Raw genomic sequence first — 27,773 nt, forward strand, 5'->3', positions numbered from 1 at the left:
AGGCCGGGTAAAGTCTGGTAATGTGTGACTATCTCTGATTTACAGATGAAGAGGCTGAGGGTCAGAGACAACATGCTGAAGGTCAGATCTTACGCTTATGTGGTTGAGCTGGGATTTGAACCCAGCCTGCAGCGGGCCAAAGCCACTCCTTTCTCTCTTATAATGCCTTGCCAAGAGGGGAAGGTAGGGGACGCCAAGGTTTAAGTGTTCTTGGAGGCTCTAGAAAAGGCAGCTATTCCTTGGTGGGACCCTTTGGGCAGGTAAAATTCTAGCCCCACCCCCTGTGATCCAACAGAAGCCCTGGAGATCAAAGTTCTATGTGTCCTGGGACTTCCCTCTCATCCCAGTCCCTGATCAGGGGAAGAGGACAGCCCAGCCTTGGCAAGAATGGATAAGCACGGTGAGTGGGGCTGGAGGTAGGGTGGGGACTGAGGACAGGGCCATTGACTCCTGTTAAGTGTGGATGCAAACCCAGTGTGGACCAACTCACCCATCACCATAGCAACGCCAGAGTAGAAGTCCAGCCTTTTCTCAGTTACTTGTACAAGCCCTCTCCTCTCTCTTTCCTGAATATTCTCGACATCTGCTCCCTCATCTTCACCTGCTGTTTTCGGGACCTTTGTCTTCTCTGCCCGAACCACTGTGACGATGCCTAAGTGGGTCTCCCTTGTCCTGCAGAGAGGCCATCCTAAAACACAGCTCTGAGCATGTCCCTCCATCAGAATGTCCAGTGGCTCCACCCTGGAACGACAAAGTCCAAACTCCACAGCCTGTCACCCAAAGTCCCAACCTTCCTGTCTAACGTCGTTTCCTATTCCCATTTCAAAAAGTTCCAGCATCCCTTTCTGGCTGCGCACTAAGTCTGGCCTTTTACGACCAAAAAGCTCCTTAGCGTGTTTTCCTAAAGAAAAGTACAGTGGTTCCTGACTTTCCAGCTTCAGCAACATCAAGAACTGGCAGAATCTTTGAAACTTTTTTGAGGAAAGATTTCAGAAGACTTGGATGAAATTCAGAGGCCCCTCTGTTACCTACCTCGTCCCTGCCTGAGATGGTTGTGAAGAAGAAGGGGCACAATGTATGGAGAGTTTAGCACAGTGATTGCATACTGTGAGTCGTAATGAGTTGGTGCTCATTACATGTGAGTTGGAACACTAATTTTATCATTCTCCTTTGTCCCCAACCTCTTTAAACAGGACAGGCAGGGGTCAATTGCAATTTTCTTGACCTTTTCAGGGCAAACCACGGTTGTATCCTCCCTGCCCTCCTCCCCCTGCTTTTTGTTAGAAGTCCAGCTCCCCAGATCCAGCGGATAGCAGGGCACACGGTGGTGCCAGGGGAAGAGAGGGAGGCTGCTGAGTAGTGGACACCTCCCAGTAGAGGCCAGGTTACTTTCAATGCCCCCCACCCCCCGCCCCGGGTGGGGGAACTTCCTGCCTGCCAAGACTACTGTGATGAGTTATGAAGTCTGTGCTCTCAACAAGGGAGGGACAGTGGTGGCTGAAATCCAGCTGGCAATTGGGGTCAAGCCCGGAAGGAGGCTTTTCCTAATTGGCTCACTCCCAGCACCACTCCTTTTCTTAACTGGCCTGTCCATGTTGTTGTTGTAGGTGGTGGTGCTGATGGTGTTTGTATATAGTGGGGTTTTTAGTCTGCCCAGAGGGGGCACTTTTTTCAATTATTTTCCTCATCGCAGCTGGGCTTCCTTAAGGCAAGGCCCACTTTGAAGAAGGAAATCCTACCCAGAAAACAAAATCTAAACAACTCTCTAGAAAAGCTGCACTTCAATGTTTATTGACAGCCTACACAGAGATCAGTTCCCACCCTAGAGCCAATGAGAAGGAAGGTGGTGATGAGCCAGCACAGCCTCTGGGTTTGGGTTCGGGTTCGCAGCCCTCGTTGCTGCGCCTTGATGATTGCCTCCCAGCAAGCCCTGGGCTGGGCACTTTACAGAGATGCGACCTGATACCTGCCTCACGATGGGCACCACTTTTGACAGATGGGGACACAGAGCTTGACATGACTTGCCCCGAATCCTCAGCAAGGAAGAGTAGAAACCTAGGAAATGGCGGGGGGTGGGGGGACAGCCCTGCAGGCCTTGTCTCGCCCGGGAAAATCCTGCACACTCCGTAACCCTCTCTTCGAAATCCTACTAGCCTGGTGCGTCTCGTGCACACTGTCCTTCAGGCTCCTGTCTTTTTGGGGGGTCGGGTTGTGGACAATAGCCAGGGTGCCCGACTCTTCCCCGGGGACAGCGGGCCCGCGCTGACCTCCTCCCTCCCGCAGGAGTGAAGACTCCCTTGTGGAAGAAGGAACTGGTAGAGCCGCAGGCCAGAGAGGTTGCGGCGGCAGAGGAAGAGGAGGAGGGGTTGGAGGAGGAGGAGGACGACGACGACGAGGACGAGGAGGAGAGGCCGCGGGAGCAGACGGCGGCCGAGGGCGAGGCGCAGTGCCGGGAGGCGGAGGGCGGCGAGGGTCGCGAGCGGGGCTCCGTGTCCTACTGCCCGCTGCGCCAGGAGTCCAGCACCCAGCAGGTGGCGCTGCTGCGGCGCGCGGACAGCGGCTTCTGGGGCTGGCTCAGCCCCTTCGTGCTGCTCGGCGGCCTGGCGGCTCCGGCGGACAGGTGAGGGCGCGCCCTGGCCGGGGCGGGCCGCACGCGCGAGGCCGCGGTGGGCGGGGACCGCGCGGGGCACTGAGCTTGCCGGGCCCCGCGCAGGAAGCGGAGCCTCCCGGAGCCGCGGTGCGTGCTGGAGACGTGGCGCCGGCCGCCGCGCGCCGGGGGCTGTGCGCGCTGCGAAATCCTTTTCTGCAAGAAGTGCAGGAACCTGCATAGCCACCCGGCCTACGTGGCGCACTGCCTTCTGGAACACCCGGATCTGTGTGAGGCGCGGGCTTCGGGGGGCGCGGGGGCCGCCGGGGGCCCCTGAGCGCCCCCACTGCCAGCCTTTGTGCCCTCCGTCCTCGCCTGACCCCAGCCTCCCCACCACCTTCTCCTCTCCGCTGACGCGGGGCGTTCTCCAGCACATTCCACAGAACAGCCCCTTCCCAGAGCCGCCCTGCCCGGAGCGCCTCCTCTGAGCCGGCAAGTGGGCCCACCTGTCACCGAGCGTCCACCCAAAGCTGAGCCCAGCATCACCTGGAGCTCCATGCCTCCGTTAGCGCCTCCCGAGGGCTTCCGCCCCGGGGGGCACACAGTGCCTACCGCCCACCTGACTCACGTCCCCTGGCACAGCCTCACATTCATCTCTTGGGTATTTCAGGTCCGTCTGACCCAGTGGGCAGAGGCATTGCCTCGAGAAACTAACCCCTGGGTTCCCTCACCGCTGAGAAACCTGCCCCTGCCCCTCATTCAATAAAGCCTTTAATCAAAGTGTCAGTGCTTTGAGGTGGGGGCCAGACGGCTCCCTTGAGGGTGATAAAGACCCTCATTTCCCCTCCCCAGGGTTCAAGCCAGAGGGAAAAGGGCAGGCCAAGAGCCTCCTCCCTCTATCCCCGCCAGGACTGGGCGGAACAAAGCACTTGCATCCAAGGGCAGTCAAAGGCCATTTCCCCCCACTGCACAGAGAAAAAAAATGAAGGCGCAGGGCCAGAAATGCCCGTGGGGAGCTGAGGGCTGAATCTTGCCAGATCTTTCTCCCCTTCTGCTGGAAGCCTGGTCTTGCCAAGGTCAGTGTGTGTGCAAATGAGGCACTGGCAGGTGTGGAGGGCGGAGGACAAGAGACCCAGATGCTAAGACGGAGACTGCCTGAGGCAGAAGACAGGCTGGGGAGCTGGTTCCTTCTCCAGGAATCCCAGCTATTCTTGGCCAGCCAGCAGGAGCTCCTGGAATGCTGCGTGTGTGGCCCGAAGAATGGGGCCATTGTGAGTACCAGGCCTCCCCCAGCCTGCAGAGACCCCAGCGCCTGCAGCAGAGCAGCCCTCCAGAGAGGCCCCTGTCCTCTCCTTGCCACCCATGACTCTCCATCTGGCCTGGGGGGTAAGGGAGGGCAGGAACATGTTGCTTTTTCAGGTCCCCTCTCCGCATCGCAACTACTCACACAGAAGTCTGTGGTCTTGGCTTGGATGAAAGAACATGGTTCCAGCGTCTCCAGCATTCGTGCCCCACCTGTTCTTCACTGGCAACCATCCCAAGGAAGATTGATGCCCGCCTCCAGGCCCAGAAGCTGGGGGGGGGGGGCACCTCTTTATTCCAGCCTCCCCACCCCCCACCAAAAGTCAGGCCTAGCAGGCCTGCATCAGTCTCCCTCTTGTTCTGGGTCCTAACCACCCCCTTCCCTCCCACCCAAGGCTCTCTGAGGTTGGAAATCCTTGTACCCAACCCACCCAAGCTTCCTGGAGGTGAGGCCTCTCATTTAAGACAATTCTCCAAGAACTGAGCCAGAAGGTCCTGAGGGGAAGGAGAGGTTGCCAAGTGGTCGCAACCTCTCCATGGAGTTTTACATCCTCCCCGGTTGCCCAGTGCCACGGCCTCATGGACAGGAAGTGCACCTTTAGCAGAAGGAACAAAATCCCCAAGGCTTAGGGAGGAAAGTCCTTTGGGGAAAGGTTTGAGACCCTTTTCGGCTTCTGCTTGGATTGATCCCACAAAGTTCAATGTCTTGAGAGCACATTCTTCAGGGAACAGATGCAGACGTGGTCTGGTCTTCTGCAGGGAGGCTCAGAGGCTTCCAAGACAGGGCTTGCCCCTGGGGCAGGGGACACACGTTGGCCATAGGGCATCAGTTCACTAAGAGGTGGGGGCGTCTTCAAAATAGGGCACTCCCCGAGTTGGCGTGCCAGCAGCCCATCCAGGGCAGCTCTGTGGCCCAGCGGCCCGAGTCCGTCACCTGCAGTTTGGTCTGGTCAAGGCGCCAGTAGCGGTCATCTCTGAAGAAGATGATAGAACCGTCGGGCCGGGGCAGGGCGCCACTGACCTCCTCAGGGACACTGTCCCAGTCCTGCAGGCCTCGGGGGTAGTAGGGCTCCACCTGCAGTCCACCTCGGGCCAGCACGTAGTAGCGGGCACCCTTGAAGAGTATCAGTCGACCCAGAGGAGGGAAGAATAGGGCCGCGTCTGGGTGGCGGGGCAGGCCTCCTGCCCGGCACAGCTGTGGTGAACCCCACACTGGCTTAGGGCCCCGGAACCTCCAGCATCGGCTCCCTGTAGGGCATCGGGAGAGCCAGGGTGAGCGGGTGGCTCTCGCCCTTTGGTCCTCCACCTCACCTGTGTCCCCCCATTCCCCTGCTCCCCCTCATCCTAGAGCCCAAGGTGGTTAGTATTTGTGATAATCAAAATGGATCACACAGCACTAATAATTCGTTACACCCAGTACGGAGGGACTGTTGTGGCCTAGACCTCCAGCAGGTGTCAGCAGAGGGCAGAGGGCACTGTGGGAACCCATCCCTGGGAGGCGGGAAGCAGGCCCCTCCCTGGGTAGGGAGTGGACTACCAGGAAGGCCAGTCACCATCTTTTCTACAGAGTTCTATGAAGGCAGGGATTTCTGTTTTGTTCACTACTGTAGCTGTAACACCTCCAACAGTGTCTAATGAATACAAGACATTCAATATTTGTTGGATGAATGAAACTACTCAATATACTGCACACTCCTCAGACATCATGCTGTTTGAATTCTCCTTCCCCAAGAAACCTGAGGGATTATTTTCCTCATTCAAGAAATTCAAGTCCGAGAGTTAAGTGACAGGCCCAACCTTACACAGCCAGGATGCCAAGGAGGTAGGACTTTCCGCTGGATCGCAGAGCTCGGGAGTGGTTCTCTGTTCCCCTTCTAGACTCTTCTCTGCAGCTCTCCCATCCTCTCTCTCTGGGACAACCTCCACACCCACGCCCCCCAACCCATCACTGAAGGAACCTCCTAGTAGAGGTCCCTGGGGTCACAGGTTCAGATTGGAATGGAGACTCCTCCCTTCTGTTGACCTTGGACAGAACACCTCCCTTCTCTAGGCCTCAATTTTCTCATCTGCCCCAGGGCTGGTACCTTTGAAGAAGTAGAAGTCCCCATCATCCAGTGACACTGCAGCAGCCTCAATGTGGGGGGGCAGCCCTGCCCACCTCTCCTGTAGTGGGTGTGGCTCAGAGACATTGCCATTCGGTGTCACCTCCCAGAAGTGGCTTCCTTGAAAAACGTACAGTCGCTGTTGCCCATCTGTCCGGAGACAAGAGAGTTGAGGAGTGACCATTGGCCTCCTGCCTTCCTTCCAGGGAAGGTGCTTCCCAGGCAGAGGAGAGAAGATGTGGCCTGCTCAGCTGGGACAGAGGGAAGTGCACAGGACGAAGCAGGGTTTTGCTTGCGTGGGCTTGCTACCCTGCAGGATGCTTGTGGCTTGGGATTTCTGGATTTTATTACTCATAACCCCACCTTGTATTCCAGCTCTGGAGACCCCTGGAGATGTGGGGGAGGAAGGAAAAAGGAAGTGAGGCACATGTGGGACCATCTTACCTACAGTGATGGCATCGAAGGAAGCATGGCAATATTTAGGACCCTGAATTTCAGGGCGCCTTCCCTGTGTTCTGTGGGGGTCCCAGGCCTCGAAGTCAGTGAACAGCTTTCCTGGGAGCTGGATGGCCACTGAGCCCCCCTGGGGCTTCCCTTCATGGGGAAGGAGAGAAGAGGGAAAGAACACACACGGGTTGGGGCGGGTGTCAAGGGCTCAAGACCTCCCCTTTGGCTCCTTTCATCTTTATCTGGTATGAGAGGCAGGGAAGGAGAGTGGGGGTGGGGGTGGGTTAAGAATGGTCCTTGGTTGTTGGTATTAACCACAGCACTAAACTCAAAAGTCCTCTCTTCTGCCCAACAGTCTGGGAGAGAGGGACCCGTTGGAGTGGGGGACCAAACAAGAGTTTGGCACTAAGAAGGGCAGAAGGTTCTCTTCCCTGAGTCCTGGGCAACACAGATGGCATGAGGACATGGTTTGGGGGCCCAGGCTGTGATAGTTACAGCAATTATAATAATTACAACACTATTTCACTTAGGAGACTGAGGCAGAGTCCAACAAGCTTAGAATTTGGCACCAGCTCCTGCGTCCGGGTCTACAGCTTTCTAGCTGTGTGACCTTGGACAAGTGTTCTAACCTCTCGGAGCCCCATTCTCCTCCTCAGTGGACAAAAGGATACTTATGTCGTGAGTGTATTGCATGTTAAGTGACTGGCCGGTAATATACATCCATGAAATAGCAGCTGTTTGTGTAGGTTTCTTAGGGTACAAGAGAAGTTCATGGCCACTAGTACTACAGCCCTGTGAGGTAAGCAGTTATTATCTCGCAGAAGGTGAAACTGAGGGCTCCCAGGGGGTAAATGCTCTGCCCAAGAGCAGCTGCTCAGCACGAATGGCATGGGCTCTCGGCCCTGCTCACGCACCATGCACTCTGAGGGAGGACAGCCCTGGTTGGGCGGCAGCACTGGTCAGTTCATCCTGGGGAGCAGACCTCGTCTGAGTCTACCTCCAGGCAGAGGCCCAGGCTTGGAGGGAAGTGGGCACCAGCGTCAGCGACGCGGGAGGCTGGGGGGGAGCAAATGGAGCGGGAGCGAGGGCTGGCATGGGGGAAGACGTGGGACCCCTGGCTGGGTCTGGGTGACTGGGCAGGGATGCGAGAGGAACTGCCAAGACCGGGGCTGGGCGGGAATCCGGAATTGCATGGAAGGGAGGGCTGTGCGGCGCGGGACCTAGTCGGGATAGAGAGGCCAGGCATGGGGGACAGCAGGAGCGCGAAGGTTTTGGGATTTGAGGGGAGCCTGCGGCTTCCGGATCGGGAGGGATCGGTGGCAGGGAGGCCGGGTTCCCACGCTGGGGACTCGGCTCCGGCTTGCAGCGCGGGCGTCCAGGCCCCGGAGGCAGGGCGGCGGGGGCTCACCATACAGGTCCTGCACCGCCAGCACGTCGTCCCAGCTGAGCAGCGCGTCGCGGCCCAGCCTCTTGTAGTAGGGCGCCATGAGCGCGCGCGGCGCGGGCGAGTGGGCCAGGCCGAGCGTGTGGCCGATCTCGTGCGCCAGCACCACGAACAGGTTGCGCCCGCGGCGGCGGCTCAGGGACCAGCGCTCGTCGCGGTCGAAGTGCGCTTCGCCACGGCGGGGCAGGAAGGCGTGCGCCAGGGCGCCCCCTGCAGGCGGCGCAGAGGGTCAGGGGGAGCCACCCGCCCGCGACACCCCCAAATTCCACCGTCCCGCGCAGGGGCCAAGGGGTGGGTGTGGCTGTCTTCTGCTGCATAATTCCCCTCCTAACGACGTCTGTCAGAGGCTGAACTGTGGAGCGGTGAACTGATGGCGAGGCTATGGGGTGGAGGCACCTAAGAGGCAGCGTGGTATACACACAGCATGAGACCAAACTGCCTAGTCTTCTATCCTGGTTTCACTATTTTCTAGCTGTGTGACCTTGGGCAAGTAGCACCCCCTCTGATTTGAAATGGGAATGATGATAATGAGCTTCTTCCTCACGGGGTTATGCTGAGGATTAAAGAGGGATGTGGTATATGTGTGTGTTGCGTATAATATTTAGTGCCTCGCCCGTAATAAATGCTGAATAGGAATTATTTTCAAAAAGATATGGGAATAGGTGTAGTGGTTATCCCAGAGGTGGGCATGATGAGACCTTACGGATGTTGGTACTGTTTCTTGATCTGGGTGCTGGATATGTGTATGGGTGTGTATAGTATCTTTAATTAAAAGTATATATATATTTTTGTGTTCTTGCCTTCTTCTGCCAGGGCCCCTTTGTGGGTCTCTACCTGCCAGGTTGTAGTAGGAGTGAGCAGAGGGAGTGAGCTGGATCAGTGATGTTCGAGCTTGTGACATGCCCCAGAGGGAGTTTATCAGTCATGCAGTTCCCAGGGCCTCACTGTTCACAGTTCACTTTCTGCAGGGGCAGGGGTCAGTGAACTGCGCAGCGATGATGTTGGCCTAGAAGCCTGCTGAGGGTGCTTCCAGCGTTGCCTTCTTGGGGCCCAGGCCAACGGGGAATGCCTGCCATTAAAGGAGAACCGCAGGGAGTGTGGGGAATGGGCCGTGTATACGAGGAATACATGCCTCCTGTTTTGAATATGCCTCGAGCAATGTTAGCCCTTTCCATTCAATTCTCCCAATAATCCTGGGAGACAGATGGCAGGTTTCAGAGGGAGAAGGCCTAAACTCAAGAAGACAAAGCACCTGTTCTAAATCAGAGAGCTTTCTCCCAGTCCAGCACCCTCTTAGCCACCGGACCCCACCTGGGTGTGGGCATAAACATCTCATGTAGATATCATGGGTGAAGTGACTCACATGTAAGAATACGTATGTGTTACATGTGGATTCCTGAAAAGCTTAGATTTCTCCCAGTCCTACCCTGGGTACCACCAGCAGGGCCTGGATGTTGGCTTTGCTCTGAGTGGGCTTGTTGGAAAGCAGAGGAGTGTAAGGGAGGTGTGGGCCCTATTGCCCAGGCCACGCAAGGTCTCAAGTCCCCACCATTAAGGGATCTGATCAGGTCTCCTTCCCTCATTAGCAGGAGGAGATGCACAGGGAGCCTGCGTTCAGGTTCTGAAGGCCAGTGTTGGGCAGAATGGGAGGAGAGCAGTTTAAGCTGCCTTTAGGTTGGGGGCAAACAGGAGAACTGTCTGGGCTGTGGGAATGGGAAGCACTTCTGTGACAGGTAGGGGGTAGAATGCCTCTTGCCCTGTGGCAGTGACTGTGGTAGTGGATGCAGGGAGGGTAGGAATGGGGTAGCGGTGGCCTCTGGGTGTTTTCAGGGTGTTGGTCTGGAGAATATCCATGTTTGGAGGACAGGAGAGGTATGGGGCTCTCTAGAAGCAGAGGATGGATGACGGGACCTCAGAAGATTCTCCCAGAAAATACTCTGGAATTTGCAAAGCACTTTCCATGCAGAAGCTCATCTGGCTGTCCTTTCAGCCATGTGGCACACAACTGGACAGAAACCATTGTTCCCATTTTACAGATGAGGAGCCTGAGGGCTCTTTAAAAGGGAGTGCAGCTTGGTCAAGGCCAAAGCGAGAGTTTAGGCTCCATTTCCCTCCCCAGACAGCCTTTTCTACCGGGTTCCCCTCCTGCCATGGGAGAGAGAGCCTCTGTGTCAGCACCTGGGCCATCAAAGGCGTTGCCCAGTCCGTCGTTGTGGTCCCCTTGGAAGAAGGTGAGGCGGATGTCAGCGGGGACTGTGGCTGGGGCCTCCCAGAACTCCAGCGCTGAGACATTGCTCCACAGCTGGAAGGCAGCTCGAACAGCCCCACGAACTGCCGGCTCGGGTAGGTGCTGTGGCCAGTTCACCAGGCGGTAGGAGAGGTGCTGCTTGTACCACTTGCTGCCTGCCAGCCAGAGAGGCCACATCAGTCATACCTGCCTGAAGAACCTGGTGCTGGTCCCCGGGGACCCGTATGATGGGGAGACAGGCCCTCGTCCAGGGAGTCCTGGATGTGAAGGCAAGAAAGGCACAGCCCTCGTCCTGGGAAGATCCCATCTGGCTGGGGAGACGCTGCTCTCCTGCACACAGGACTACCTTTGTCCTGGAGAGTCTCCGGTCTAGTGGCTTAGTCGGGGGAGGTCCCCGGGGAAAATGTGATCTCTGCCCAGGAAGAGCCCCCAAAACCTGAAGGACTCTCTGGTCTGGGGTCTTTTTCTTCCCCACAGCCTGGGCTGGGCCTGAAAACAAGTCTGCATCTCTTGCTGGTGACAAATCCCTACCCCTGCCTACTGTGTCAGGGGCTGAAGGAAAGATGGGGCCACCGGGGCCACAGCTGTGACCCCCTCTCACCCCTTCTTCCTCTCTACTCTTCAGGCCCACCTGCCCCTCCCGTTCCAGTGCCTCAGGCCTGCTGCCAGAGAAGCTACCAAGACCCATTTATTAGCGTCTTTCCCTGACCCCTAGCCCCCACCCCCCACTTCCTCAGGGACTCTCAAGAGCTTGGAGGTGAAAACAAATAAGAACAAAGGGTGTGTTTTGTCACTCACTGACAGAGAGAAATTTTTCCATCTCCACTTAGTTACGAGTTTCTATTCCTTTGCCCAGAATTGTAATTCCTCCCTTAGGCCTAAGACTCTGGACTCTTGCCCAAACCTCAGGTCAACTGAGTCCCCCTACAGCTCACCACACACCCAGGACCAGGGTGCTTAGAAGGTCCAGAACCCTAGTTTTTCACAGACTATTTCTGAGCCTTGTAAGCTCAGGGGCTGAGACGGTGATCCCAGGTGGTGGAAGATTCACAGCTCAGAGGCAGACCTCATGGGCCCAGGGAGTGCACAGGTATCATGCTATTTTGGGGGCCCCAGTTTCCCAAATGGACCAGAATTCCTGATATATGGGTGACAAGGAGGTGGCCAGGCCAGTGAGCACAGCCCTCTCTTTCCTTGGAGGAACAATTGAAGATTCAGACCTGCTGTCCTTCTGTCTTGGGGAAGTCCTTGCCCAAACTGGGGAAGAGGGCTAAAGTCATGGAAGGTTGGCCATCTCCTTACCAACCTCTCTGCTGTGTTCTCGGGAAATTGAGACCAGGGGGAAGGGACCTGTCCAGGGTCACAGAATGAGTGAGTAGCCAGGCTAGGCCCTGAGCCCAGGCCCTGACATCTGACACTGTGCACTTTCCACTATACCACACAGGTAAGCAGGCACATTTGCTAAGACTCAGGGCTTGTACATTTGTGTAAACATGGCTCCTTTCGGTCAAAACAGGGGCTCTGCATGAGCTGAAATTCTCCAGATGGAAGGGAGGGTGGTAGAGAGCAGAGGAGCTGAATGCCCTTTCCCTCCCCCTCGCCCCCCTTCATCCCCCATGGAAGTGGGGGAGGGGCGGGTCTTTTCTCCCACCCTGAGCCAAGCTCCATTCAAGGCAATGCTGCCTCCCTGGGCCTGTTTGGCCTGGCGGCCACCCAACCCCTCCCAGTGACCCAGCCTCTGGGAGGGAAGAGGGAGGGATTCTTAGGAAGGGAGGGAGAAAAGAAAGGCAGAGGGAAGGTCTGGGGTCCAGAGGTGCCTCAGAGGGCTCTGGACTGGCTGGCGCTGGGCACTTCCACACCTCACTGTGGATGTCTGACCCCCAGACTCTCCCCGCCCACCTTCAAGCTTCTAGAAGTGTGAGGCAGCTCCTTCTGCCTCTTTGCCAATGGTGGGGGAGGGTAGGCTTACTCCCTGGACAAGAAAGGGAGAGGGTGGGCACTTCTCTCACTATAGGTAGCCAGGGAAGGTGACAGCTCGCAGGATAAAAATCCTCTGAATCTGTGTGTGTGTGTGTGTGTGTGTGTGTGTGTGCATGTGTTTGGGGGAGGATGGGGAGGACAAACAGGAACAGGACTGAGAGAAGAAAATGGCTAATTTTTCTTGGGAGGGGTTGTTGGTGTGCCCGCCAGGAAGGAAGGAATGCCCTGGCCAGCAGCCTGAGCCCTCTGTCCATCCTAGAGCAGGCTGGCCGCCTCCGGCCCCATCCTGAACTCCGGGCCAGGCAAGGCTGGATTCTGTAGCGACTTCTAGGCCACAGAAGCACCTGGCAGTGCATCCCCCACACCCTTGCTCCAAAATCCAAAAGGGAAGAGGAAAGGTAAAGGACACCAGGAGGAGTGCAGACACCTCGCTGGGGGAGGACCCTGGAGTCCTGACGTCTAACAGGCAATGGATACTGAGGAAAGAGCATGGGTTGGAATCCCAGTACTTCTGCTTATAACCTTACATAGCAAATTATGGAATCTCTCCAAACCTTAGTTTCCTTATTTGCAAAGTGCAATTTATAAGACTTGTTTCTGGTAAAAATGAAATGGCAAATGAAATGGCAACATATAGCTGCTGGGCGTATGGTAGGTGCTCAGTAAATATCCATTCACTTCTCCTTCCTTTTCCACCCCAGATTCACCCCTGTGTCCCCCAAACCCACCAGATTCACCCCTATGTCCCCCAACTCCCATCAGATCCACCCCTGTGCCTCCCCAACCCCCACCAGATTCACCCTTGTATCCCCTCCACCCCCACCAGATTCACCCCTGTGCCCCGCCCCCCAACCTCCACCAGCCCCAACCCCCCACCAGCTCCATGAAGGACCAAGGGGGATTGAAAATCTCCCCTGCAGGCACAGAGCGGACCAGACATTCAGAATGAGGTTGCCAGATTTAGCAATTAAAAATATGGAACACCTAGTTAAATTTGAATGTCAGATAAATAACAAATAATTCTTTTAATAAAAAGTGAGAACAAAACAATTATTTTTTGTCCATCTGACATTCAAATTTAACTGGACATCCTGTATTTTGTCCGGCAACTGTACCCTTGAACCCGACTTTGTCAACATAGCATTCTCCACAGAATAGACAGTCATGGGCCTGGAAATCCACATTTTTAAAGCACCTACCCATGTTCTGGGGTTTTCACATGTGGAATCTCACTCAGTCTTCCCAATGACAAGAAGGCTTGGCCACACCCTGGCTATGTGGCCCTGGGGAAGTTCCCCAAGCTCGTTGTCCCTTAGTTTGCCTAACTGTAAAATGAGGATAAATGGCACCCATCTCACAGGGTTGTTATGGGATTAAGTGAGTTAATCCATTTAGAACCATGCTTGGCGCATCATAAATGCTCAGTAAGGGTCAACTGTTATTATTACATTTTCTTTCCTAAGGAAAACATAGGAAGTGTTCAGTGTCTACCAAGCATACAGTTCCTTTCTAGGGAACCTCTTCCCCTAGGGGATAAAGGATGTCAAGCTTCTTCGGGTCACGCTGTGAGCAAGAGGGACAGTCCCTGCCCAACTTGGCCACTGCTGTCTGGGCCAGGGGTCAGTGTCAGACAGTGGCATGGGGCCAGGCTGGCAGGGCAAGGCCACCTGCCTGGGAGATGCCTTAGCTTGAATCTCTGTCCCAGATGGAGGCTCCAAATTAAACAGCGACAAATGGACTCCATCGGATTCAGATACTCCCTTGAGAAGGCATGAGAAGATGTCGCCAGAAGGAAGTCTCCCTACTGCTCCTGGATGCTCAGGAGGCATCGTCCCAGTTCTCTGGGAGACCACCTTTAGCCTGGTGGTGGCATGCTGAGACTGTGTCTGGGGCTGCCCCCACCCTCCACTGCAAGCCCCTTCCCCTGGGTGGTCAGGGCCCATCTCTACCTTGCAGGCAGAAAGGGCCTGGGTCTTGGGTGAGGAAATGGAGCAGTGACACACTGCTGAACCCAGAGCCCCAGCTCCAGGAAGGCTGAGCCTTCCACCTTGCCTGTCCAGAAACACAGTGGGATGCAGAACAGGTCGACACCAAGGATGTCTGGAGCCAGAGTCTGGCCCCCATCGCTGCCATCCTCCAGTAGCTAAGGGGAGCCGCCCACGACTTCCTTCTGGATTAGCTAAGAAATAAAAACGACCTATGTGCCTCCTGATCTGCTCATAACAGATATCGTCGGCGAAAGTGGTTAATGCAAATTAAAAGAGGCAATGACCCAAAGTGCTCATGGTAAAAACTCAATTGTAGATGAAAGCCTGACTGAACAAGCCTATCTTGTTGGAAATCTTAAGAACTGCCGACATCGATCAGAGAAAATTAGTACAAACAAGATGTTAAAACCACACACAGTGAAACCTGTTATCGATGAAGAATTGCTAGAAGTAATCAAATCTTCGTAAATCTTAGATCTGTAACTTTTGACCCTGGAAGATTGCATTTGGACAAAAAGGAGAAAGAGGAGGAGAAGGAAAGATAAAAACAAAACTACGAAAGGAAAATCACAATAGCAGAAACTGTGGTGTGTAAAATGAGCTGTGATGAAATGTCCAGAAGAGGCAAATCTGTTCCACTAGGAACAGAAAGTAGATTTCCTGTGGCCAGGAGGGGCTGTGGGGAGGGGATAGGAGGTAGGGGGGAGGGGAGGGGGAGGAGGAGTGACTGCTACCGAGCATGGGGTTTCTATTTGAGGTGATGAACATGTTCTGGAATTAGATGGTGGTAATGGTTGCACAATTCTGCGAATATACTAAAACCCATTGAATTGTACTTGTTAAACGGGTAAATTTTATGGTATGTGAATTATATTTCAACAAAGCTGTTAAAATGTGCTGTAGACAAAATAAAACTGATCAATAGGTCATGTCCTTGTTGAAGAATTCTTGTGAAAAAGGCATTGAATCTGACGAAAATAACTTTGGGACACTATAAAGCAAAATGTTGGCAACAGTTGAACTGCCCTGCATCACAAACTGATGGAGGGCTTGATGGGGTTTGCTCTGGAAAATATGTGCCCAATGAAAATTCATCAACGTGGGTGTAATTCTGCTTTAAATGTCTGTGTTCACAAACACGGCCCTCTAGTTGAGGGGTCCTGCTCACCCACTGCTTACCCACTGCTCACCCCTCTCTCGCCCTAGGGAAGAGTTTACAGACAAAGCCCCTTGGAGGCTGAACTGGGTTTTTCTCCGGCCACGGGGCTTCCAGGTATTGAGGAATCCCAGCTCAGCTAGATTTAAACAGGGCTCACTCACCTTGCTTTGCAAAGCGTTTCTTCCGCCTCATTCTGGCCAGGCGTCCAGCAAACAAGGCACTGATCCTCTCCGTCCAGGCCGCCTGACTGTCTGTGTCTGCAACCCCACAGCGGGGCCGTGTCATCTGGCGCAAGGTGGCAGTATCCAGCACGCCACTGATGGGCAGCTGGGACACCCACTGGAACTCTCTGTCAGGAGGAATTGAGATAAAGGGTCACAGAGCAAGGGTAGGGGGTGGAGGTGAGGGCAGGGAGATTTCCCTGGGGACAGAGAAGGGAGGGAGCCATGGAGTGTGGCCCTTGGACACAGGTGGGAGGCCAGCCTCCCAGGAAGATGGAGGAGGCTACCCAAGCTTTGCCCTCCAGCAACCCCAAGTTCCCCACATCCCTCCATCCTACTTGAGGGCATTGCTGAATCTTGTCGAGGTGAGGTCTTTGGGGACCTGGTCCTTGAGATATCCGTACTTCTCCAGGAATGCCTGGGGGAGAAAGGAGTGTCAGCCTTCCCATGGTGTGGCATCCTTTCCCCTCCCTTGGTCTCTGAGACTCGGTGGCACATATATCATGCCCAATCTCACCTTCATCTCAACAAAGGGGAAGGAGTCCTAGGACCAAAGTCAGAAGGATATAGACTCAGTTCCTGGCCACCACTGACTAACTTGATGGTCTTGGGCAAGTCACTCAATATTTCTGAACATTAGTGTCCTTCATTCTCAAACTGGCCAAGCAGTCCCCACCCAGCATATTTCACAGCATGGTCAGCAATCACAGCAGGGCATGCGGCACAGTGGAGTTAGGGGCTCTGGAGTCACGTTGGCCTGGGTTTTAATCTCAGTTAGCAAGCTATTTCTGTAAACTACAGGTTTCTTATCCGTAAAAGGGGCTTAGAAATAGTACATAGCTTACAGGCTTTTTGGTGAGGCTTAATCACAATAGTGAATACAAAGTACTCAACACAGTGCCTGTCACCTAGGAGGGGTCCATACAGAGTAGCTATTATAAATATAAATATACGCTGTTCATATGCCTCAACTCTGCTCCTGAAGCATCTCTCCTCTCTATGGAGCTGCCCCGTATTATTATTATTATTATTATTTTTTTTTGAGAGGTGGGGAGGGGCAAGGGAGAGAGAGAGAGAGAGAGAGAGAGAGAGAGAGAGAGAGAGAGAATCCCAGGCAGGCTCCATTCTCAGCATAGAGCCCGATGCGGGGCTATACCCCATGACCCTGGATGATGACCTGAGCCCATATCAAGAGTTGGATGCTCAACCGACTGAGCCACCCAGATGCTCAGGGAGTTGCCCTGTATTGATCAGAAGTTGGGCTGGTCACCTGTGGGCTTTGTCATGCCTGGATTGGGAATTAATTCCCTTTCTAATTCTGGCTTCTTCCTAAACAATCCCATCCCCCGCCCCCCCCCCCTCCGCCATATATATTTAAGGCCCTGTGAACAACAAATGCACTTGCTCTCAATTCTACGGTTTGTCTAAAAATTTGGCTCCTTAGGAAAGTCGTTTTGGGGGGGTGCCTGGCTGGTGCAGGTAGAGAAGCATGCTACTCTTGATCTCAGGGTTGTGGGTTTGAGTCTCTTGCTGGGTGTAGAGATGATTTAAATACACCTGTTTGAATTAGAAACCTACAACATGGGGCGCCTGGGTGGCTCAGTCGGTTAAGCATTGGACTTTGGCTCAGGTCATGATCTCGCGGATCGTGGGCTCGAATCCCACATTGTACACTCTGCTGTCAGCACAGAGCCTGCTTCAGATCTTCTGTTCCCTTCTCTCTCTGCCCCTCCTCTGCTTGTGCACACGCTCTCTCTCAAAAATAAATAAACACTAAAAAAAAAAGGAACCTGCAACACTCTGTTTTCATGCATTCATTTGTTAATTCATACAATGTACTAGGTACCCTGCAATGGTCAGCAAGATACCCCTAAAGGAGCTTATACACTTGTGGATAGAAACAGACAATAGAAACCCAGATAACAAGTAAAGGGGGCACTTTTGGTACTATAAAGAAAAGAAACTGGGCGATGTGATGGAGAATAACTTAAATAGAAAGTTTCCACCAGGAGGAAGAAGGACCAGGTCAGAGAAGGACCACCAGGTCAGAGAAGGACCATCTGAAGAGCTGAGAGTTTATGTGAGCCCTAAAGAATGAGAAGTTGCTGGCCATGCAATGAGGTAGGAAAGGGTATTCCAGGCAGAGGAGCAGCCAATGCAGAGCCCTGAGCTAGGAACGATGTTGCTGCGTCCAAAGAGTGGAAGGAAGGCTGGAACACAGAAGTGTGAAGAAGCAGTATGTGGGATGAGGCCACAGGGAGAGGCAGGACTGTCACCAAGGTAGGAAATGGGAGTTTTATTTGGGTCTTGATGACGGGTTAATTGTGGGGAATGAAAGAAAGAGAGGAATCCTGGGGGCGCCTGGGTGGCTCAGTCGGTTGAGCGTCCGACTTCGGCTCAGGTCATGATTTCATGGTTCATGAGTTCGAGCCCTGCGTTGGGCTCTGTGTTGACAGCTCAGAGCCTGGGGCCTGCTTCCGATTCTGTGTCCCCCTCTCTCTCCGCCCCACCCCTGCTTGCGCTCTGTCTCTCTCTTTCAAAAATGAATAAACACAAAAAAAGTTTTTTGTTTTTTTTTTTTTTAAAAGAAAGAGAGGAATCCAGGATGGCTCTTCAAGTTTTGCCTTGGATGGCGATGCTATAGACTGTATGAGGAAACCAAGGAGGGGAACAGATGGGGGTGGTTGGGACAAAGATGGACACTCAGATGTCAGGCAGCCCTGGTTGTATGATCCTGAAGCTCAGGGGAGAAGCTAGAATCTTCCAGCATGTAGATGATGTGACCACTATGATATCACAGCTGGATGTGATCCTCCGGGGAAATTAGTGTAACTGGAGAACATCTTGTGGCCCAAATGCCTGTTACACACTGCCTGTCCTCACACACCTGGAAGTTGCTCTCCCCGCAGCCATGTGTTTGGAGGCCAGTGGAGAGAAGTGTGTGACTCACTGTCCTCACCTATCACCAGCCCTACCCTTCTGGGAAACGATGCACTTGGCTCCCTGCTTGCCCTTGTCACTGTGAAAAGCCTCATCAATGGATTAAAAGAAATGTCACCTCAGCTGCTTAATTCTTATGCAGACACACATTGTGTCTCCAATTTTACCCTCCTTGCTGTGTTACCTATATGGAAATAATTTTCTGTCTTCCTTGTCCTCTCACTCACTTTTCTTTGCTATATATTTTTTTTTTTAGGTTTACTTATTCTGAGAGAGAGAGAGAAAGTGAGCAGGGGAGGAGGGACAGAGAGAGAGGGAGAGAGAACATCCCAAGCAGACTGTGTGCTGTCAGCACAGAGCCCAATGTGGGGCTCAATTTCATGAACTGCAAGGTCATGACCTGAGCTGAAACCAAGAGTTGGATGCTTAACAGACTGAGCCACCCAGGTGCTCCTCTTTGCTGTATTTCTTTTTTTATTGTTATTAATTTTTTAAATATTTATTTTATTTTTAAGGGAGAGAGAGAGTGCACACGTGCTCTCATGAGCGGGGGAGGGGGAGGGGCAGAGAGAGAGGGAGACACAGAATCTGAAGCAGGCTCCGAGCTATCAGCACAGAGCCTGATGGGGCTTGAACTCATGAACCTCGAGAACATGACCTGAGCCAAAGTTGGCACTTAACTGACTGAGCCACCCAGGCGCTCCTGCTGTATTTCTTAAATCAATTCCAATCACAGCTGCTGTTTCAAGGAAAAAGTGCAAACAGAGAATGAAATGAGACACTAAGAGCCAGGATGGGCAAGTTCCTAAGCGTTTGCAAGTATCCAGCCTCTGTTTTGTGAATTTCATTATATCCGCCTTCAGCGACCTCCACATCCTCTTCTCAATAAAGGGTTCCCATAAGGAACCCTTATTCTAGACAAAAGAATACTCCCCAAGTCCATTTGATTATTTTCCTGCACTAATTTATTAGTATTTCAGTACTATTTTCTTTTTTCTCTTTCCAAATGTATACTATTTGGGGATGCATAATGGATTAAAGGGGTTCTAGTGGCTTAATCTGGAGACTATGTATTGCCTAAAATAGTGTGGCATCATGGACTAGCCACCAGGGTTGGAATCAAGCATCTGTTCCTGACCCTGACTTTGGGTGGCCAGGGACAAACTACTTAACATCTCTGAGCCTCTGCTTCTTTACCCACAATGTGAAAACAAGAATAGCCTCAAAGGATTCTCAGAAGGATGAAGTAAAGCAACGGACATCTAGCGTGCATAGTAAATACTCAATAAACAGTTGATCTAGTTGATTTACCTTAGTAGAAACCTAACAGACTTTTGGAATGTAACCCATCTAACAAGATGGGAAACGAACGCTCTGAACAAGGCAGTTACACCTCTGTTCTCCATTCAGGTGCTCTATCTTAGACTTGCCTCACCCCAGCCAGGTACCTTATTCTCTTCCTTGCCTCCTCCCTTTCCCTCGGTGAGGATGGATAGAGTGGCTTTAAAACAATTTTTTTTAATGTTTATTTTTTATATATAGAGAGAGACAGAGTACGAGTGGGGAGGGGCAGACAGAGAGGGAGACAGAAACTGAAGCAGGCTCCAGGCTCTGAGCTGTCAGCACAGAGCCCGATGCGAGGCTCGAACCCACAAACCATGAGATCGTGACCTGAGCTGAAGTTCAACGCTTAACCAACTGAGCCACCCAGGTGCCCCAGGTGCCCAGCCAGGCTTTCTAAAGGAAGCCAGGAAATCAATGTCCCTTAGAAGCAGATTTGCCGAGTGACTTGGGAGAGGCTGGGTCACAGGCTAACAAGCTGGCACTCCCTGTGCTCCTCCCCGCAAGCCCGCCCAGCCCTTATCAGAAAGTTGGCTCTGGTTCTGGAACTATGAGGCCTTGGACAGTGCAGGAGAAGGGAGGGGGTACTGACTAGCGGCGTCTCCTGTTTCCTGGCTGGGCTGCCGCGCCTGGTACTTTGGCAGGCACGGTGGTGTGGAGGGCAGGATGGGGGTGGAGGCCTTTTTTTTTTTTTTTAGGGGTCCTTCAGAGAGGAAATCCTGGGCCTCTCTTCTTGACTGGTCTCTGGGACCCTGCGGGTTGCAAGCCAGAGCTGAATTCCCAGGAGGCTGTGTGAGCACATGACCAGGCCAAGAGACAACAAAGGAATGAGAAAAATAAATTTTAAGAATTTGACATTCTATATTTCCATAAAAGCACTAAAATATTATAATAGCAATGATCAGAACTTAAGGATTCCCTTATACTTATTTTATTTTTAATATGAACATTAATTTTTTAATGTTTATTTACGAGAGAGAGAGAGAGGGAGGGAGAGCGAGTGCACAAGCGAGGGAGGAGGGGCAGAGGGGGGAGGTTCCAGGTTCTGAGCTGCCAGCACAGAGTTTGACATGGGGCTCAAACTCACGAACCCTGAGACCACGACCTGAGCCCACGTTGTACACTTAACTAACTGAGCCACCCAGGCGCCCCATGAACGTTAATATTTTTAATATGAACATTTTAAAATTACATATAAGAAGGGGCCCCTTCATGTCCTCAGTGCTGAGGGCTCTAAAGTCCTGCAGAGAGGAGGCAGAGCCACATCCCTGGGTGTTGTCCCCTAACTCTCTTCTGTGAGCTCATTTGCCAAGCCTCAGTTTTTGCCTGCCAAGGTGACAGAAATGCCCTGTCTGCATGGGATAAAGAGCAGGGGTGTGGGGCAGGTGACAGTGTGGCCAAGGGATCCCAGGAAGAGACACAGGACTAGGAGGTGGAGCTCCTGTTCTCATTCCAGCTTGATCACTAACACCTTGGAGGTGTCATTTCCCTTCTGGGCTGTCATTTTCCTAGGGCTTTTCCTGGGATCTCTTAGGGACCCCCTGAGCTCCACTTGGGGTCACCCCCATGGAGGCTGTGTCCTGGCAGCTCCTCTCAGCCTTGCAGTTCCAGACACCACGTTTTCTCTTTTCCCTGTTCTCCACCCATCCTCTCTCCTGCAGATCCCAACGCTTGAACTGAGCAGAGAGGAAGGTGGAGGACTGTGCCCTTCCGTGATTCACCCTGCTCAGACCTAGAAGCTTGTGACAACCTGCCTCACCCACTTGCTCAGGGCTGGGGCCGCCTCTCCGGGGAGTCGTCTCTAAGAAGTCCTGGGAGGGGCTGTGGTGTCTGGGTAAAATGAAAATGATTCTCCCTGGGACCCAGGAAGCTGAGTGGAATTGGAACTCTGGGGTTCTAGCCTTGCATCTGTCCTGACTTGCTTTGGGAGGGTGTGTAGAGCCCAGCCCCTTTAGTGCTTGAGGGATGGGGAAATTCTGGTCATTTTGTATCAAGGCAAGACTAGCAATGAGGTGTAGCAAAATGAATTGAGGCCTGAGTCGAGAATTCTGAGTCATTGGCCTGCCAGGGCAACAGCACTGGGCTGTGTCTTGAGTTTTATTCCTTTGCTACTAAGAACTGTGTGTCCTTAGGCAAGTTCTGTGCCTCTCTGGGCCTCAGTTTCTTCTTCCATAGAATGAGAGAGTTGGATTAGAGCTAAAATGTACTCCACCTTAATCTACCATCATGACCTTGCCTCTGTAACTGATTAGCTACGTGAACTATGACAAAGTTACTTAACCTCTCTGTGACTCAAAGTGTGACATGGGGGTAAGAATGCTTTAGGTTTCTCACAGGAGTGTGGTAAAAATCCAGTAAGTACATGCCTTGGGAAAGCTTTATGATAGTTGCCCCATTAAAAACGTTGTGTCCCCCACTATAGTCACAGAGAGTTATTGCTAGAAAGGAACTGTGTTAGGTAAGTCTAGGAAGGGCAGGGCCCAGTCTTACATCTAAAGAGTGGCCGTGATACCCTCAGTATCAAAGAACTGCAGGAGCAAAACTGAGACCAAGACTTTTTAAATTGCAAAATGGCAAGCTCATGCAGAAACCATGTTGCTTTACCTGTGACTTATTTCATCTCGTATCACCTTTCATTGTGATTTCATTCTTTCCAGAGTGACTCTGTGATTATCTTTGTCATTCAATACATCTTGAGCACTATTAACCAAGTCAAGATGCAAGGGATGATAGTTGGTGTTCTGCCTTGGCATGTTCTAGAAATAAAAATATTTTCTGGTAATCAGGAACACAGTGAGTCCTTGACTAGTGCAGAGCTTTTAAGGGGTTTCCACCTTTGAGTTTCAGAATCACCTTGCAAGAACATAGGCAGGATGGGTGTTGCTAATCCCATGTTAAAGATGGGGAAAGAAAGTCTCAGGAGAGCAAGCAGTGCCTTGCTAAAGGATCCTAAGTGAGTTCAGATCCTCTCTACCTATCCCTGGATGTCTTATTTGACATTCAAACAAGTGACTCAGAAGCTTTAAAACTGAAGGCAAAGCTTCCAACCTGCTCTCTCCACTGGGGAGACAATTCTTAAATGAGAAAAAGGCAAAGCTGGGGATGTTTCTAGCTGGATTCCTCCCACCTCTTCTGCAAGCAGGTTCAGGGGCAGAGCAGAGGAAAGAAGATGTTTAGGTGGTGGACTCTGGCTTTCAATAGAAGCTGGGATCACATCTCCCATCACACCCCAAACAGGTCTTCTGACAAGCTACAGGTATTCATTCATCAGGACTCAAGCATGTTCCTTCCCAAAGACAAACATGTTTCCGGGATGCTTTGCCTTTGTTCTCTGGCTCCTGGAGTCTACGGAAGGCCCCAGGGCAGTAGGACCAGCTCAGACCCTTTCCCTTTATTTTGGGCAAAGTTTCCCCTTCCCTCTGACTCCCTGCCTGTCCCCCCTCTTTCCCTTGTCCCTAGTCTCATATTCACAAAGTTCTGTCTGGGAGTAGCTTTGATATCTCTTGCTGTATTCCCCGCTTCTTTCATTTTGCATCCTTAAGGAAGTTGGAAAAAATTAGCTGGTCAGTCTCCACCCAGACCCCTCTTGTACTTCTTCTAACGCCAAATAATCATACTGAATGGTCCTCACTAGGATTGCAGGGCTAAATTTAGGGCATGAAATCATGCTCTAACCAGAGTTGTCTACCTATCTTGCTGCTATGTTCCTGCTTCCACCACCCAGCTTTTGCTAGATTTCTTGGTTTTCTACTGTTTTGACTACTGCTTTTCCACCAACTCATGGTTCTCTGGGACCCTTGAGAGCCTCTATTTACCCTGCATCCATGAGTCACTGAGCTGAGCTGAGGAATGGCTTCCACGCCCGGGCTTCTAGGCTTCTGACTCACAAAAAGTCAAATGAATAGCTCTGGGGTATGAGAAACAGACACTGCATCTGGGGGTGGAGACTCCACAGAAGCTCCAATGTTTCCCTGGAGAAATGAACTAGCCAGCCCCTTATTGTACTGACACAACGGGAGTAGCTATGCAGATATGCATAGACCACCAAGGGGAAGGCAGGTCTTGGATGTACCACCTGGGTGTTTTAAAGCAGGTCCAAGCACAGCACAGTAGGTAGATCCCTTGGGACAGTCTGTGTCACCCAAAAACAGAATAGGGCCTGATTGGGATCAGGAGGGGGGCCAGGGTGATGAGGTCATTCATCAACTCTCAATCCTGCAACTCAGCAGTGGAGGCCCTTCCTGCTCACTAGTGTCTCGTAAGCAGCCCTAGTTTTCCCAAGTGGGCAACAATGAACTTGTTCATAATGTAGCTTTGTGAGCAGTCAGTCTCCTCCTAGGCAAAGCCCACTTTGCAAAACCCTCAACTTTATTACTTTGAATGCATACAAGGGACACATACAGCCATGCACACAGGACGCAGGGATAAATACGGAGACATGGGAATGGGAATGCAGACACATGCACACAGACAGACATGGACACACAGGCAGATGAAACGGACACACACTCACACACCCATACAGGCACTGGCACACAAACACACCAAAGCCAAAGAATGTTAGCTCTGGGAGAGTCATTTAAGAAATTTTACTCCCTCATTTTAACAAAGGAGGAAACTGTAGCCTGGAGAAGTGAGGGGACTAGCTCAAGATCACACAGCTGGTTTTTATTCTTTCTTTCCTTCTCTGTCCTGAATTCTGAACTTTGCCCACAAGCTCAGCAGGAGTGCTGTGCTTTGCTTGGGGGTCTAGCTCTGTACCGCAGTCAGGGAATTATACCTGAGCAAAGAGCCAGGGTGATCACGGGGCTCACTTTGTGTGGTTCCCTTCTGTGGATGGTTGTATTTCCCCAAGTGACCACAACAATAAGAACATTCCCATGCTCTTCTTACAATGACTTCAACACTCCTGCCACCAGTTGTGGGGTCTGTGTTCCTTCCCCTTGATCTGGAGCTTGTGACTGCTCCAGCCGATCGATGGGGTGCAGCAGAAGCAATGCTGTGCAACTTCCTAGTGTCAGTCATAAAGAGGATAGGACTTCTGCCCTCTCTCTGTCTCTCAGCACACTCATCCTGGAGACCCAGCCACCACATTTGGGCCCAAACCAGCCCACATGGAGAAACCATGTGGATGGGCCCATAGGAGAAAATCGTGGCCCCCAGTTGACAGCCAGCGAGCCTTCAGATGATCCCATCCTCAGACATTGTAGAGCAGAGACAAGCTGCTCTTATGTGCCCTGTTTGAAATTCTGACCCACAGTATCTATGAACATAATAAATGTTTGTTTGACTTTACTAAGTTCTGGGGTCATTTATAATGTAGCCATAGTAACTGCAACACCATCTCTTAGGAATTATAGCCCTGTGCTGCCTCTTGTCCGATGCTGAAAATAGTTGCCTCACATATTTTGCCCTGTGTTATTGTTTTAGGAGACCTAAGTCACCAAGCCAGGACTTTAATCCGTTCTCTAAAATAATGATAAAGATAAATAATAACAGCAACAATATTGAAAGCAACTTCCTTTTATAGACTGCTTTCTATGGACTGGGCATTGTGTTGAGCATTTTATATACATTATCTCAACGAAGCCGCATAGCAGTCTTATGAAATAGGCATTTATTATTAACCTCCTCTGTACAGAGAAGAAAACTTCATAGAGATTAAATGATTCACTTATGGTTTGCACACAGGTCTGTCTGACACTGAAGCTGATGCAATTGACCATATACAGAAGCTCACACAGACACACTCACACCCCCCAATCTGCATTATATATACATACATATGTACATGCCTAGGCATATAAAGATGCATACACACCCATTACACTTTTCCAGGATTTTTTATACATTTAAAATATTTCTTGTTCTCAGAGGTAAAAATCCCCTTCCCCCAATTTATGTTAAATAGACTGCAAGAGACCCAATCTGCTTAGTATTATGCTTCCCAAGCACACCCCAAGATAAAATTCTCTCCATCTGGGGCCACCACAGGCATGGGTGGCAGAGATATTGTCTCTGTTCTCCTGCCAAGGATTGTCTGGGACCCAGACTTTGGGGGAGGTGGGGCGGGACTCTTAATAGGACTTGGCTTGGTAGACAGAAGCCTTCTCCTGGGGCCATGAGAACTGTGCACTTGATGTTGTAAGTTTCAAAATTCAGTGAAACACAGTGATTCCCAAACATGCAAAAGCAGAGAGCACAGAACAAGAGACCAGTGCTTGGAAGGGGAGCAGGTGAAGGAGTTTGACACAGGACCCCCCTTGTTGAAATAAGGTAATTTCCAAATATTCCAGAATAGTGATGGGAGCTGGCTGATGGGATGAAGAGCCATTCAATGGGGGCCTCTTCATTCTGTAGGTTTACTAGATTCAGCATGCCTCTTCTTAGGAAGAGGAATGGGAGGTACTGAGAATTTCTTGGCTGGCAGTTTCAGAACAGGAAAGAAGCTCTTAGGGAGCAAGAGTCTCAGGGCAGAGCACTGGGCTCAAGAACTTAGAACTTCTCCTTGGGGCACCTGGGTGGCTCAGTCCGTTAAGCGATGGACTCTTGGTTTTGGTTCAGGTCATGATCTTGGGTTCATGAGATCAAGCCCTCAGTGGAGCCTGCTTGAGATCTCTCTCTCTCCCTCTGCCCCTCCCCCTCCCTCGCTTGTGTTAGGCACGTTCTCTCTCTCTCAAAAAAAAAAAAAAAAAAAAAAAAAAAAAATTAGAACTTCTTAAAATAGTGGAGACCCCAGTTCTAATCTTGCGAATACAGACAGAGATGGATACTGATGTATTATTACAATCATGTTTATCTGGAAAATAGATACCCCAAGTGGATCCCCACCCCTGCCTTCAAAAAGTTCCCCTTGTGCAATCTACAGCAAGCAGCTGAATTCCAAAAGAAGGAAAGTGAAATGGGAAGTGTTAAAGGTTCACCTCCAACTCTCTGCCCCCTTTGTCAAATTCGGTCCTGAAGCACTGTTCCAAAGCTCCTTAGAAGCAATCCTTGAGACTATATGTAATATTCTTACCCATTTTACAGGTTATGAAACTAGTCCCGAGCTTGGGCGCTGACAAGCCGCTGGCTCAGTGGCAGTACCAGCCCAGGAAGCCAGTGTTGTCTCCTGTGTCCCTGGCCAGTCAGCGGTACTCTCTCCACCTCACCAATCTGGGGGCCTTTGCAGCCTCTGGGAAGGCTCGGGGCATCGGATGAATGAATGGCCAAGTCTCCCCAGCCTAGGCGGTGAGGGGCAGTAGGTCCGTGTCAAACTAGGGTGCAGAGGCCACTTCTCTCTCTGTTGTTGCCCGCCTGTCCCATCTTGTCGCTCCCTCCTTCCCCCGTCCGGGAAAATCAATGCAGATCCGCGTGCCTGGGTGGTCCCAGCCCTGGCACGGGGGAGAATGTTCCCCAGACTCTTTGTGTGCAAGTGTGTAGAGCGCGGACACCGGGAGGGTAGTGCAGATTGCCGGCTCAGATGGGACGGCTGGGTGACCTGACTGCAAAGTTCTGGGGGGTCTCTAGCCCTCGGCTCCCTTTCCGCCCTGCACACATCCTTTACCTCCGCTTCCCTGCGCAGCTCCTGGCCTCCGCGCTCGGCGAGCTGGGCGTCCAGGCCGCCCCACAGCAGCAGCGGCAGGGCGCGCAGCAGGAGGCCGACACGCGCCGCCATCTCGCCGCCGCCCCCGCCACGGGGCGCGGGCACGTGGGGAGCCGCTGAGTGCGCGGCTGCCCGAGGCGGTCAGTGGTGCCCGGGACCCCGCGGATGCTCCAGCTCTGCGCCGCCCCCGCGCGGAGGAGGGAGGGCCTAGGGGCGCTCCGGGGCCCCGGCTCGCTGCGCGGGGCCGCCCCTCTGGCCGCTTCGCGGGGATCCGGCCCCAAGTGGTGCAGACCAGGCAGTGCCTGCCGGCGGGTCGCCGGCGGGGGACCTGGAAGGCAAGGGAGGAAGGGAGGGAGGAGGGGCGGGGGCCGGGCACTCCGGCCCCACCCACTCCGTTCCGCCGCTGGAACGCGCCGCAGTCCCGGAGCC

The 27,773-nt window shown here is 52.4% G+C and overlaps 2 protein-coding genes across 3 annotated transcripts; one reads left to right on the forward strand and one right to left on the reverse strand.

Moving 5' to 3' along the window:
• Window positions 1–297: 297 nt before the first annotated feature.
• On the forward strand, window positions 298–3,373 carry CE1H17orf50 (chromosome E1 C17orf50 homolog). Its single transcript, XM_060646666.2, has 3 exons — window positions 298–400; window positions 2,284–2,620; window positions 2,714–3,373. The coding sequence occupies exons 1-3, from the start codon at window positions 388–390 to the stop codon at window positions 2,922–2,924; spliced, it is 561 nt and encodes a 186-aa protein (XP_060502649.1). The 5' UTR covers window positions 298–387; the 3' UTR covers window positions 2,925–3,373.
• On the reverse strand, window positions 2,994–27,773 carry MMP28 (matrix metallopeptidase 28). 2 transcript variants are annotated; one of them, XM_078437456.2, is made up of 8 exons: window positions 27,306–27,770; window positions 15,817–15,896; window positions 15,419–15,606; window positions 10,061–10,285; window positions 7,847–8,092; window positions 6,436–6,585; window positions 5,974–6,141; window positions 2,994–5,137 (listed from the first exon to the last, which is right to left on the reverse strand). In XM_078437456.2, the coding sequence occupies exons 1-8, from the start codon at window positions 27,414–27,416 to the stop codon at window positions 4,743–4,745; spliced, it is 1,563 nt and encodes a 520-aa protein (XP_078293582.1). In that variant the 5' UTR covers window positions 27,417–27,770; the 3' UTR covers window positions 2,994–4,742. The 2 variants fall into 2 exon arrangements, with proteins under 2 accessions (XP_078293582.1, XP_078293583.1); XM_078437457.2 differs by lacking the exon at window positions 6,436–6,585 and having other exon boundaries at window positions 27,306–27,773.

The sequence above is a fragment of the Panthera onca genome, chromosome E1, assembly GCF_046562875.1.
Source record: "Panthera onca isolate mPanOnc1 chromosome E1, mPanOnc1 haplotype 2, whole genome shotgun sequence".
NCBI lineage: Eukaryota > Metazoa > Chordata > Mammalia > Carnivora > Felidae > Panthera > Panthera onca.